The sequence below is a fragment of the Primulina eburnea genome, chromosome 7, assembly GCF_022965805.1.
Source record: "Primulina eburnea isolate SZY01 chromosome 7, ASM2296580v1, whole genome shotgun sequence".
Taxonomy (NCBI): Eukaryota; Viridiplantae; Streptophyta; class Magnoliopsida; order Lamiales; family Gesneriaceae; genus Primulina; species Primulina eburnea.
In genome coordinates this window covers 1,712,607-1,724,560 of record NC_133107.1, presented here as the reverse complement: position 1 = coordinate 1,724,560, position 11,954 = coordinate 1,712,607, and the positions used below count along the sequence as shown (strand labels likewise).

Genomic DNA, 11,954 nt, shown 5'->3' with positions numbered 1-11,954 from the left:
AGCCTAAAATAATAATGGTTTGATCACATTTAACGTAGAAATAATATAAGATGTAAGATGTAGAGATTCCGTCATCATTATCCTAACAAAATATTCACACACTATATTATATAGCAGGACTAGTTTGGAGAATGACATGACCTGATACGTCTCACTAGTTGGCCTCCTGGGATATGCTGCTTTCAGTCGTCAACATCTAACTTGATCCTTCAAAGCATACTCAGAATATTTTCCATCCACCAAAGTGACCAAACACTTGTATTTTTTTAACAGCGGGTGGGAGATTTTTAACTAAGTAAATAAATGGGACTCTAATCCATATAGCATATACCTTTGATTTTGGGGTCTTGGCTGTAACCAGTTGCTTTAATCTTTCTCAAAAATACATTTTATATTTAGTATTTTAATACACTTAATAATTCTAAAGTTTGATTCGAATAAACAGCAACAACTATGGCAAGACTCAAACCTGCCATCTAGCTCAAGGAAAGCGTGCCTTTTTGTCAATCGAAGTAACAAAGATTGATGAACTTGTCAAAATTTTGGATTTTGGATGTCTATTTTCTTATTTATGACAATTATATAGAGCTTAAGCCCCGCACACCAAAATCATTTAACATAGACAAAGTGATAAAAATTATCTGGCGAAGCAAATCCACTCGAATACAACCACGATGACAATACACTTGCGCTAAAAACAAAGAAGGACAACAGAAGATGAAACCATGAATCCGTAAATAAAAATCAAGAAGCCGAAATGCAGGGCCCAATTCCTCTTAAATTTACCAAAATAACTTTCAGGCGGCTCCTGATAATGAATATCAAACTCCTCTCCCATCTCCTCCAAAACCCCGCCGTTGCTCAGCCTCATTTTAAGCTGCCGCAGCCGCTCAGTCGCCAATCCCAGCGTCAACTTGTGGCACCGTCGCTGATACTTGAACCCGTTGATGCATCGGAGGGTCTGGGCGACCGACACGTAGAAGATGAGATGGGCCAGGGAGAGGAGCCCAATGGGCATCCAGCAGTGGCGGCATTGGAGTCGTGAAGACTGGGCCTGGCCCAGAAAGACCAGGCCTAGGAAGAGGAAGAAGAAGTGGAAGAGTTTCCAGAGCTCCTTCTTCTGGAGGTCGACTGCTCGTTTTTTTTCCAGGGTTTTCTCGAAGTGGAGCTGGATGATGGTGTTGACGGCTTGGAGGGCTGTCTCCTTTGGAATAAGATTGGGGTGGTTGTGGCTGCGGTGGTGGCTTCCGGCTGCGGCGGCGGTGGGTTCGTAATCCGCCATGGAAAGGTTTGAGGTGGACAGCTGTTTCCACAGTTAGTCAATGGAAACAAGGGGGTGGGTAGATAGATACTTCTATTATTACCGTTGAGTTTGTACTCCCGACATCATATATCTACACACAAGTACATATCAATAATTTAACGTAAATTTTTTTTTGCCAATATCCGAAAAATCGCGATATTTTTTTTACTTGATCTCCACATGGGGGTGGTGTACATTTTTCCTGTTCTAAATAAAAAGGATTAATTAATCTGTCCTGGTACGAAATAAAATAATCTACCTACCATCTATACGTAGTGTGTGTGTGTGTGTATATATATATAGTTTTGTTATATATATCAATAAAATTAAAAAACATATAAACACTGCACACTTAATAGCAAATAACAACCGCATTGGTCATTTCCACCAATGTACTGTTATAATTCAAGGGCATCAGTTCGTTCTCACATAACTAATAAAACAAGTGCACAATCAAAATATTAGCTTCATTAAAAAAAAAGACTGAATATTTCAAATTTAAACGTAGGTGTCGATCAACGATTTCCTCATCTCATCAACAAGTGCACTAGGCTGAGCTTCTCTCAACTTGAATACGCTCTCAATAACAGATAACTCCGTAGCAGTTGTGTCTGATCCACAGAATGCTGTCCAGTCATTTACTGTCAACCCAGCAGCAATCACTTCACTGCCACGATTCACGGTTCCGGCCACCAAAGGCACCTGCAGAAGGGTTGAAAGCTCATCCAAATCCTCGATGGATGTGTGAGGATGAACCTGTTATGCAAATCATGTGGGTAAAGGACAGAGTGCAAGCATAATCATGGATGGAAGTATTTAAGACATACCAAGCCACCTCGATTGGAAAATGCGCAGAAACTGCCCACTAGTATATTGCCAGCAATTGTCTGCCTGAAAACTTCAACACCGAGGACATCTGCAATCATCTCCTCAGTTTCCTGATAAAGACCGAACATATCAATAACTCCCCTGCTTTTTACTTTCAATAACTGTGTATACTGTCCACAGTACCTCATTGTACATGCCACATAAACAAAATGCAGAAAGTGGAATTTTTAAACAAGTAAAAATTTTCCAGACCATTTTCGCTGGCAATGGAAATTATGTTTTCTTGGAATACAACATATTAGAAGTTTTTGCTATCATCCTTAAAAATATGTCAAATTGAAAACCAACAAATTTCTTGATTTAGACAAGCATAATAATTTGTAGGTTTGCCACTTGCACAATTTTTTGGTTCTCTTCTCTAAATCACAATTGGAAATGGAAATATACGAAGAGTCAATGACCACTATTAAGTACAAAACAGCACTTTCTAGTGGGGGCAAAAGCATAGCTGTTTTTGAGGAAGAACTTCAAGAAAGATGGAATAGTTACAGTATATTTATTTGTAAGGAGAAAATCCTTCACTAACCCAAAAGTTCAACCTTTCAAAGACTAGTAAACGAAGCCAAAATTTATACAAAAATATGCATTCACTGATCTGAAATTGAGATGGTGTAACTTGGACTACTGGGATGATATTGAAAGCAAGAACTTGATCGAGGCTGGCAATCATGAGAATTATCATGATAAGAACAATTGCATGTAAATCGGGGGTTTAAAAACAAGGTAGTACTCTGAGAAAAAAAAAACATTAATAAATTCAAAAGGTTTAACTATAATTCTACAAGTTGCAGGCGATTTCGATCTAGGAAAATAAGTTTACTTTGTCAAGATCAGGATGCGTGAGAGCAACATGGTCATTGCATGCAATGCAGTTCCCTAGAGCAGATAATCTTTCCTCGATGCGCTGAACAACAACTGAATCTGGTAAACTATTCCTCAAATGTTGTAGTTCTGTCATACCAGGAAACCAAAGTATCAAAATAAGATCCACTATGTGATCAAACAGTAAAAGAAAAACCCATAACTATACATATAAGAGTCATAGTGTCATGAGGTATCACTGACAAAACTACTACCACCATCAAAATGCATCAATAGTTTAAGCTGAAAGTCCAAAGACTTTTGGCCAGAGGAATGGAAGCTAATGCCGATTCCAATTGTGTAACCGTAAAACTAAACCCAATTCTAGGCAGAGAACCAAGAGACAATCTAACATGATACAGAAAACACTGACGATATTTCAGGAACGATTGGATCTCATTTTTGTTTTACCATCTTGTAAATATGTAGGCTATGTATTATTCCTATCTGATACCAAGATGCTATCAATATTCCCATCATCTTAGGACTGGATTCATAAAGTAAGAATCCATTTGTGATTTGTACGTAAATTCAGAATATGCTCGTGTCTCAGCTGTTATGTGAAACAAGTTAGTCATATGAATAATACATACAATTGACAATAGGAAAAAAGAAGTGAAGATATCTGCTTCTTAATCTCTAATCTGTAACAGAGCTAAGCTATCTCACATATGAAAATCAGGCATAGGCCAAACTCTTAAGCATTTAGTAAAATTAATGGATTTCATAGAGTGGCGGGATCACCTTGATCAGTAGTATTGTGAGGCAAAAGCAATCCATTTTTATTTCCTGTCCATGGTATATTTGGGAAGGGGAGGATAGAATAGTTAGTCAGCCAATAGCATTAAGATGACTGAACTCAAAGCAGCGGCATAAAGAACACCACCACCAAAATCAAATTATATTATTCTCGTTGACATGATGAGCTGAAAATTGTACAGAACACAAGCTCACCAGCACATAGCCGTCCGATTATTCTAGTGCCTGCAATGGAGGTCTTAACCACCGGAATGACATCAGCCAATTCGGCCTCAAAAATGCTGCCACCAAACAAGAACCACAGATAAAGTGAAATGCCACATAAAAAAACCCAAACAATAAAAGATTGGGTGCAGTGGAAACAAATACCTGTAGAAGTTCTCAGAACCACCAATAGCGACAAGACAGTATGCATTAGTCAGCTTAGAAAACACACCAATCTCGCAGTTGTTCTCGTATTGCAATCCTGTCCAAAGATCAAGTAAACTGCGTAATTCCTTCCTATCATAAATTGATAAAAAGGAAGTATTAATCATGCACACATGTTAGCTCGTCTGCTAGTAATACTACTTACTCGTTGCCATGGCGAACTGATATTGCACAGAACAAGGACGACTGCTATTAGATCTACCGAGTTGAAAATTGATCGAATTCTCGAAAGCAGACGGAAATTCTCGGCGGTCGATGCAGAAAACCGTGAGTTAATTTAAGCGGAAGCAAAAATGGAATCAAATTAGGGTTATGCCTCTGGCGCGCAGTGTTCGAGTGTGGATATATTAAATTTGAGCTTGAGAGAGACGTAAAGTCAATAATTGAATTTCTGTGAGTGGGCTTGAGAGATACTTGGGCCCAACCTCCACATCACAAAATCAAATTGGTCTTATTTAAAATGGACTCTTACTCTGGCCCATTCTGTTCGAAGACCAGCGGATATGGGCTGGTCGTCTCTGCTACTTGTTTTTATTTGTTATTATATTAGAATGTGGCAATTTTAACGCAAACGTCCCATTTTCCATAAACATTATCGTCTTTCATTTACTTTCGGTGAGATGTGAAAGCTATTGAGTACATATTGATGGGTGTTCAAGTTGGACTATGTGATCAATTGGTCACAAATTCTATTTTTATTGATGTTTGTACAAGTTGAAATATGTAATCAGTTGGTCACATATTCTATTTTTTATTAATATTTTTTTTGTGCGAGTCTACGATACGAGACTTGTATAGTATGATTTAACTAAAGTTTATCCATCACGTATCTACGATTAGTGGTCGTGAGTTTCCGTTTAAAAAAAAGGAAAGAAAGCTATCAAGGGTTATATAATAAATTAGACAATGACTCTTAACGCGTATCATTAAAATTTTGTCCAAATTTTCTTAGCCGGCAAGGCTTTTAAGTTTTAATGATTCACGACTTTGGAAAAAGAATACATATATTGTACTGTTATTTAGAAAACAGAGTTAGCCGTAAGCATGATCAAAATGTACATATACATATATGTGCGAACATGAAAAGTCAGACTATATAATATGACCAGTTCGGCAAACTTATGAAAATTGATATTTAATTTTTTAAATCTCAAGTTTTAATCATTTTAAATGTTTCTGAAATACGGTGAAGTAATTAAATTGGAAATAATTGGGGGGAAAATGTATCTAAGATCCCACCTTAAGAAGGTTAAGAAAATAAATCGTGGAAGAAACAATGGTCCAGAATCTCCAGATTTAGAAAAAGGCAACTTCACATGCCAACCCACGTTTTGAACCGCACAATTAGGCTGTCATTTAGATATATAATAGAAAAGGCAGCAGCAGTAGGAAAAGGTGAAATTCCATCTCACGCAGGTTTTTTTTTTTTTTTTTATTATTTATAATCAACTACAACCCAACCCCTCAGATCTGACGGGCCACAATCGGCAAATATTTTCTTCTCTTTTGTCTTTCAAAAAGAATATTCCACAAAATTCTGATTGATGTTCCATCAATCTAATGTAACATTAGTTGCAAAAGTAATATGATTCACGTCTGATTTTATTTTTCAAATTAATTAGTTTATACAAGTTAGGTATCTAATATTAAAGTATGATGAATTAAACCATTTTACCTAATTACAATAAAAGAAAGTTGGTGAAAAATTCTCAATCCAAACATTTTTTTGCGTTCACTCTCTACTCATAAAATTGTGGTACTATGTCATACAAATATGGTACACTTCATGTGAAAATGTGGTATTAAAAAAAATACCTAGAGACTGAACATAAAAAAAATCGACGGCTGGGGGCTGAAAACCAATTTCCCGTTACAATAATATAACAATAACCTCGCCTGGATAAAAGTCGAACTGAGAAGAAATTAACAATTATGTAGAGTTCCACATGCAAATTATGCTCCTTCGAAAAGGAAATCCAATATCTGACTTTTATTTCCAAGATCACCTTGTATTCACAAACTTCAATAATTATCTACAAAGGAGGTCGTCGAGAAGAAAATATCCGATTTTACAAGAGAATGGAGGGTTCAAAACTGATGCACGATCCTGTCTTGATCTGATCTTAAATGTGTTACAAGGGGAAAAAAGTCTGAGACCTTATTCGTGTCTCATTCTCCTGCTACATTGCAAGCGTCTAACGAAATGTTTGCTTCGTTTAACATGCATCGAAAATTCAACTAGAGCAGTAAACTGTAATAGATCTACCGAAAGAGTATGGGGCAAGCAAGAGAGGCAAAGATAATAAGAGGAATGGAATTTGAGCCTCGAGAATTGCGGAAAGTGAAAACAAGACAAGCTGACCTTGTCACCATACACGCAAAGCCTTGTCATCATAGATACCTAAAGTGACTTGGCATTAAACTATCCACATGATTTAGATAGGTGGACAAAGCATTTGCCGGTCGTTTTACATCCTTTTAACCACAAGTAATAGGTGCAAGATTTTAAATATAAATACAAGTTTTGCAAAACTGATTCAGAAAGTACTCATGCAACAACAAATATTAACATAAATGTTCCCAAGAAGGGGCTTCCAAAATATAATATCCAGGAAAGCAAAAGACGAGAACATTACAAGCACTCTCAAACTACAAATGACCTGAGACAAGACTCTAGAACGATATAAATCCAGACGCAGAAATGACTAGTACATTCTCATCATTGATAAAATAATAAGAACGAGAACCGGATGGAGTTTGATATATGTTGATACATTGTATTCAAAGTATCCCATGGTACAACGCCACTTTAAGTCTCCACATAAACCAAACCGAGTTTCCTTGAGAAATAACACAAAAATCCAACCGAAGGACAATTTAAGATGAACTCACCAAGAAGGAGTATCATGAGCTTAGAAACATTTTCTGTGGACAATAGAAGGACCAGACTCGTCATACTCACTCTTGGAAATCCACATCTGTATCAAACATAAATAAAAATGTCAATTGAATATAAGAGAATCTTTTCTGAATGTTTATGAGTAAATGGAAAAGGAATTAACCTGCTGGAAGGTGCTAAGGGATGCAAGAATGGACCCTCCAATCCACACACTGTACTTCCTCTCTGGTGGTGCCACAACCTTGATCTTCATGCTGCTGGGAGCCAATGCTGTTATCTCTTTGCTCATACGGTCAGCAATACCAGGGAACATGGTTGAACCACCGCTGAGCACGATATTACCATAAAGATCCTTTCTGATATCGACATCACATTTCATGATAGAGTTGTACGTCGTCTCGTGAATGCCAGCAGATTCCATTCCTATCAAAGATGGCTGGAAGAGGACTTCCGGGCAACGGAATCTCTCAGCCCCGATAGTTATAACCTGCCCATCAGGCAACTCGTAGTTCTTCTCGATGGAAGAGCTGCTCTTGGCAGTTTCATGCTCCTGTTCATAATCGAGAGCCACATATGCAAGTTTCTCCTTTATGTCACGGACAATTTCCCGTTCTGCAGAGGTGGTGAACATGTATCCTCTCTCGGTGAGGATTTTCATGAGGTAATCGGTAAGGTCACGACCAGCAAGGTCCAGACGAAGGATGGCGTGGGGCAGAGCATACCCCTCGTAGATTGGTACAGTGTGACTGACACCATCACCGGAGTCCAGCACAATACCTGCTCGAAAAAACGAATCAATAAAAAACCATCATACAAAATTCAAATATTTTAAAGCAAACAAGATTCAAGTTCCAGCACTTATACCCACCAGTTGTACGACCACTGGCATACAGGGAAAGTACGGCCTGGATGGCAACATACATAGCAGGAACATTAAAAGTTTCGAACATGATCTGAGTCATCTTCTCCCTGTTGGCCTTGGGGTTGAGAGGTGCCTCTGTTAGAAGTACAGGATGCTCCTCAGGTGCCACACGAAGTTCATTGTAAAATGTATGATGCCATATCTTCTCCATATCATCCCAGTTGCTGACAATTCCATGTTCAATGGGATATTTCAAGGTCAAGATACCTCTTTTGGACTGAGCTTCATCACCCACATAGGCATCCTTTTGTCCCATCCCGACCATGACTCCAGTGTGTCTAGGTCGACCCACAATACTTGGGAACACTGCCCTAGGAGCATCATCACCGGCAAACCCAGCCTGACATAAAACAAAAAACAGAGATCAAACTTACTTCAGAGAGTTACCGGAGAAAAAGGCTTCCATAGCAAGTCAGATTAGATACAAACCTTCACCATTCCAGTTCCATTATCGCAGACGAGGGGCTGAATATCCTCAGTATCGGCCATTTTCTATAACTGTAAAAACATCACGACAGAGTTATTAAATCACATGGAATCAGAGGTAAACAACGTAGCACATGCTGTTTGATATTCACAGGTCCAGAAGTTTTGGAAAGAATAGGTAAAAAATTACCACAACAAAAAAAAAATCAAGGAAATTTAACAAAATGGTAACTGTTAAAAAAATGTAGCTTTGTATTTGAGGAATTCTAGAAAAAAAAAAAAAAAAACTTCTGTATTCTTCATTTTTCGATTCTTCAAATTAAATTTCAAAATTTTCTAGAAACAATAATGTGCCTATTTGACTATTCAAATAAAATAATAATAGATGTGGGTCTATTTATAAAAAAACGTAAAAATATCAAGAAACAAACTCTCTTTTACGAATACTATGCAGTTAAAATCTTTACAAGAGGGTAAAAATAAAACTCGGGATAATACATTAGGCAAATTGAAATTATATATATAAAAGAAACCAAGTCAATACAAATTATTTCCCCTTAAAACTAACAGGACATTCAATTGAGCAATCGGATATATAAAACATACATCAACTATCAACTTTATCCAATTCTATTCAGAAATATCAATAAAACGAGATCATTTCAAACAAAACAAGTAAGAAAAAAAACCATCGAAATAAATTCAGATCTATAAGAAGAAAAACAGATCAATCAAATCTACGATGGCCTAAACGTCAGATCGGAGTCTAGCGCAACAAAATTCTTTGAAATCAGCAAATCCAATCATTTCAAATACAAAATCTTAAACAAATAAGGTAAAATCAGATCTGCTCACAACTCAATTCCAGATCTCACAGTCATGCTTCACAACAAGTAAAATCGAATCATAAAATCAACAAAAAAAATGAAAAAGTATTCACCAACTAGAACGAAATAACAGGAAACAGAGCAATAATAACAACCTTTGATAAGAGAAGGATCTGGTGAATCTACTGCTGCGTCACTAGCTTCCGATGATCGGTTCTTCTGCCGTCTCGCCTCAATGGGAACGCAGAAGAGGTAATGAAGGAGGTACCGGTGGCATAGGTTAGAGGTCTCTCTTTATATACAAGCTTGAGTGGTGAAGTTTCTCTCTGCCATTTTAAATTTTTTATTTTTTTTTATCCTTTAATTATTTATTTTGAGCGAACCGAAACTCTCCATTTTTTTCCACTTCATAAAAATCAACAATATATTATTTTTTTAGTTTTTTTTTTAAAAGAAACTTTCAAAGGATTTTGTGTTGGATTTTGTATTAAAAAAATTTAAGTGACATATGTGTGCAAGTGGGAATATCTAGTCGAATAGACTTCATCAACCATTTTTTTGAGCTAAGTCTTTTATGAGATAGTCTCACGAATTTTTATCTGTGAGACGGGTTAATTATATTGATATTCACAATAAAAAATAATATTCTTAGCATAAAAAGTAATACTTTTCATGGATGACTCAAATAAGAGATCCGTCTCACAAAATACGACCATGAGACCGTCTCACACAAGTTTTTGTTTTTTTGTTTAATTGAAATACATTAAAAATATAATTTTTTAAAATAATATTTGACAAGTTTAGATGACAAAATAAGTCGCGTATTTATTACGACATGACTCAAAACAAGTCCATTTTCTGAAATTTAAAAAATAATAAGTTAATTGAACAATTATTTTGAATCGTTTGCGTGTTTTATCAGAAGAAATTGTAGGGGTCTCCAATTAATTCATTTTCGTACAATTAATTAATTTCCTTACTAAATAAATTAATTTCCTACTAAAATAAATCAATATCTAATATTTAAAGTCCTTGAATGCATTGCACAGAGCTCCCATCACGTGCAATAAATGCTATGCGGGCCGTTGCCATAAAATAAAATAATTGCAACTAAATTATCTATTACATTAAATATTACAAACCAATTTTTTCAATTATATTAATATTAATTCATCCCATTATTCTTTTATTTTCAGAGTACAACAATAAAAAATAATTAAAATCCCACAAGTACATTGTTAACTATTTGCGTAGGATATTTTAGACAAAATAGGGGTGAGCTTAGACGGCCTTCGGACGGGTGAATGGTCCGAAATCGCCAGTGGACAAATTTCTACTCTAATTTTAATTAATGGGCTTCAAGTGAACTTAGTACTAGACCTAAAAACAGGTCCATTAATAACTACAAACGCCTGGCTTAAATAAAAAACGCTTATCTTTAAGCCCAAGAAGATCCACAAGGACAATGGTTAATCGTGGGCTGACACTACAAAAAATTAATATATGTCTGTTGGGCCCAAATGCCCATTCCAATTTTTTTTTCCTTCTGTTTTATTTTTTTGGGTGAATAATTAAATATGTAGATATTGTTTTGGAGTTGGAAATGTCTCTTCAAATAAATATTTTAAAGGAACTTTTCATCAGAGGTAAGGTTTATATCAATAAATATAAATATGTATAAATCAATAATGATGATAATTTTTAATTATGTGTACGAGTATATCTCTCTAAAACATATATTAAACTATGAGTTAGTCTCATGTGAGACCGTCTCACGGATCTTAATCCGTGAGACGGGTCAACCCTACCCATATTCACAATAAAAAGTAATACTCTTAGCATAAAAAGTAATACTTTTTCATGGATGACCCAAATAAAAGATCCGTCTCACAAATATGACCCGTGAGACCGTCTCACACAAGTTTTTGTCTTAAACTATATAAATGAAATTATATAAAATCATTTAGATAAATAAAATAACAAGAAAATAATATTTAAAACATCTATATTAATTAGCACGCGACACTTTTAAAGTCGAAAAATTTATGCAAGAATGTTACGTTTCTCAAAATCCGAAATAGAATAACAATTTATTTTATAATTGAAAGGCAATCGATTATATCTTGAGCCAATTAAATACTTAACACAAATTTATAGTTTACATATACTTTATGTCATATATATATATATATATAACACAAGTTGGTGCATTCCCTCTCACATTCCAGTAACCACGGGACCCCTTTGATTCAACGTCACTCTTATCTCTCTAATTAATCCATGATATACGTAATATATATTGAAATTACAGCTAAAATGCGTGTCGACGAATTGTATACATTGGCCAATAGATCCGTATATACAAATGAAACTTTGTACTTTTTGAATGATTAATTTAGGGTTCGAGCTGATGAATTTGAAGGGAAATTAAATTTTAGTATCTTTGAAAATGCTTTGTAAAATGAGTTGATTGTACTCAAATTCCTTCCTAAATATTGGCCGTTGGAGTTTTCATTTGTGGGTTTTATTGTTGCTATTCATATATACATTGGTTTTAATCTTGATGGTTTCACTCCATAAACTGAAACATTTTTTTTAAAAAAAATCTGTAACATCTATATGGATTTATTTTCTTATTTC

At 35.6% G+C, this 11,954-nt stretch overlaps 3 protein-coding genes across 3 annotated transcripts; all 3 read right to left on the bottom strand.

The window, feature by feature from the left end:
- Window positions 1-531: 531 nt before the first annotated feature.
- LOC140836450 (uncharacterized) lies at window positions 532-1,486 on the bottom strand. The gene has a single exon (XM_073201976.1). It carries the CDS (start codon window positions 1,280-1,282, stop codon window positions 692-694), a length of 591 nt encoding a protein of 196 aa, XP_073058077.1. The 5' UTR covers window positions 1,283-1,486; the 3' UTR covers window positions 532-691.
- Window positions 1,487-1,639: 153 nt separating this feature from the next.
- Window positions 1,640-4,589, bottom strand: LOC140836448 (eukaryotic translation initiation factor 6-2-like). Its single transcript, XM_073201973.1, has 7 exons — window positions 4,386-4,589; window positions 4,181-4,277; window positions 4,007-4,092; window positions 3,797-3,841; window positions 3,012-3,142; window positions 2,131-2,241; window positions 1,640-2,059 (listed from the first exon to the last, which is right to left on the bottom strand). The coding sequence occupies exons 1-7, from the start codon at window positions 4,393-4,395 to the stop codon at window positions 1,802-1,804; spliced, it is 738 nt and encodes a 245-aa protein (XP_073058074.1). The 5' UTR covers window positions 4,396-4,589; the 3' UTR covers window positions 1,640-1,801.
- A 2,202-nt stretch (window positions 4,590-6,791) lies between these two features.
- Window positions 6,792-9,683, bottom strand: LOC140836447 (actin-7-like). The gene is made up of 5 exons (XM_073201972.1): window positions 9,470-9,683; window positions 8,491-8,559; window positions 8,008-8,401; window positions 7,303-7,916; window positions 6,792-7,218 (listed from the first exon to the last, which is right to left on the bottom strand). Exons 2-5 carry the CDS (start codon window positions 8,548-8,550, stop codon window positions 7,153-7,155), a joined length of 1,134 nt encoding a protein of 377 aa, XP_073058073.1. The 5' UTR covers window positions 8,551-8,559; window positions 9,470-9,683; the 3' UTR covers window positions 6,792-7,152.
- Between the last annotated feature and the right edge of the window lie 2,271 nt (window positions 9,684-11,954).

Excerpts from the sequence above, each read along its gene's own strand:
- LOC140836447 (XM_073201972.1), bottom strand. The coding sequence starts at position 8,550 with ATGGCCGATACTGAGGATATTCAGCCCCTCGTCTGCGATAATGGAACT. Across the intron at positions 7,917-8,007 it reads TGCCAGTGGTCGTACAACTG|GTATTGTGCTGGACTCCGGT; the intron begins GTGGGTATAAGT and ends TTTTTCGAGCAG. Across the intron at positions 7,219-7,302 it reads CCCTTAGCACCTTCCAGCAG|ATGTGGATTTCCAAGAGTGA; the intron begins GTTAATTCCTTT and ends TGTTTGATACAG.
- LOC140836450 (XM_073201976.1), bottom strand. The coding sequence starts at position 1,282 with ATGGCGGATTACGAACCCACCGCCGCCGCAGCCGGAAGCCACCACCGC.
- LOC140836448 (XM_073201973.1), bottom strand. Across the intron at positions 4,093-4,180 it reads GGTTCTGAGAACTTCTACAG|CATTTTTGAGGCCGAATTGG; the intron begins GTATTTGTTTCC and ends GTTTGGTGGCAG. Across the intron at positions 2,242-3,011 it reads CGCATCCTGATCTTGACAAA|GAAACTGAGGAGATGATTGC; the intron begins GTAAACTTATTT and ends GGTCTTTATCAG.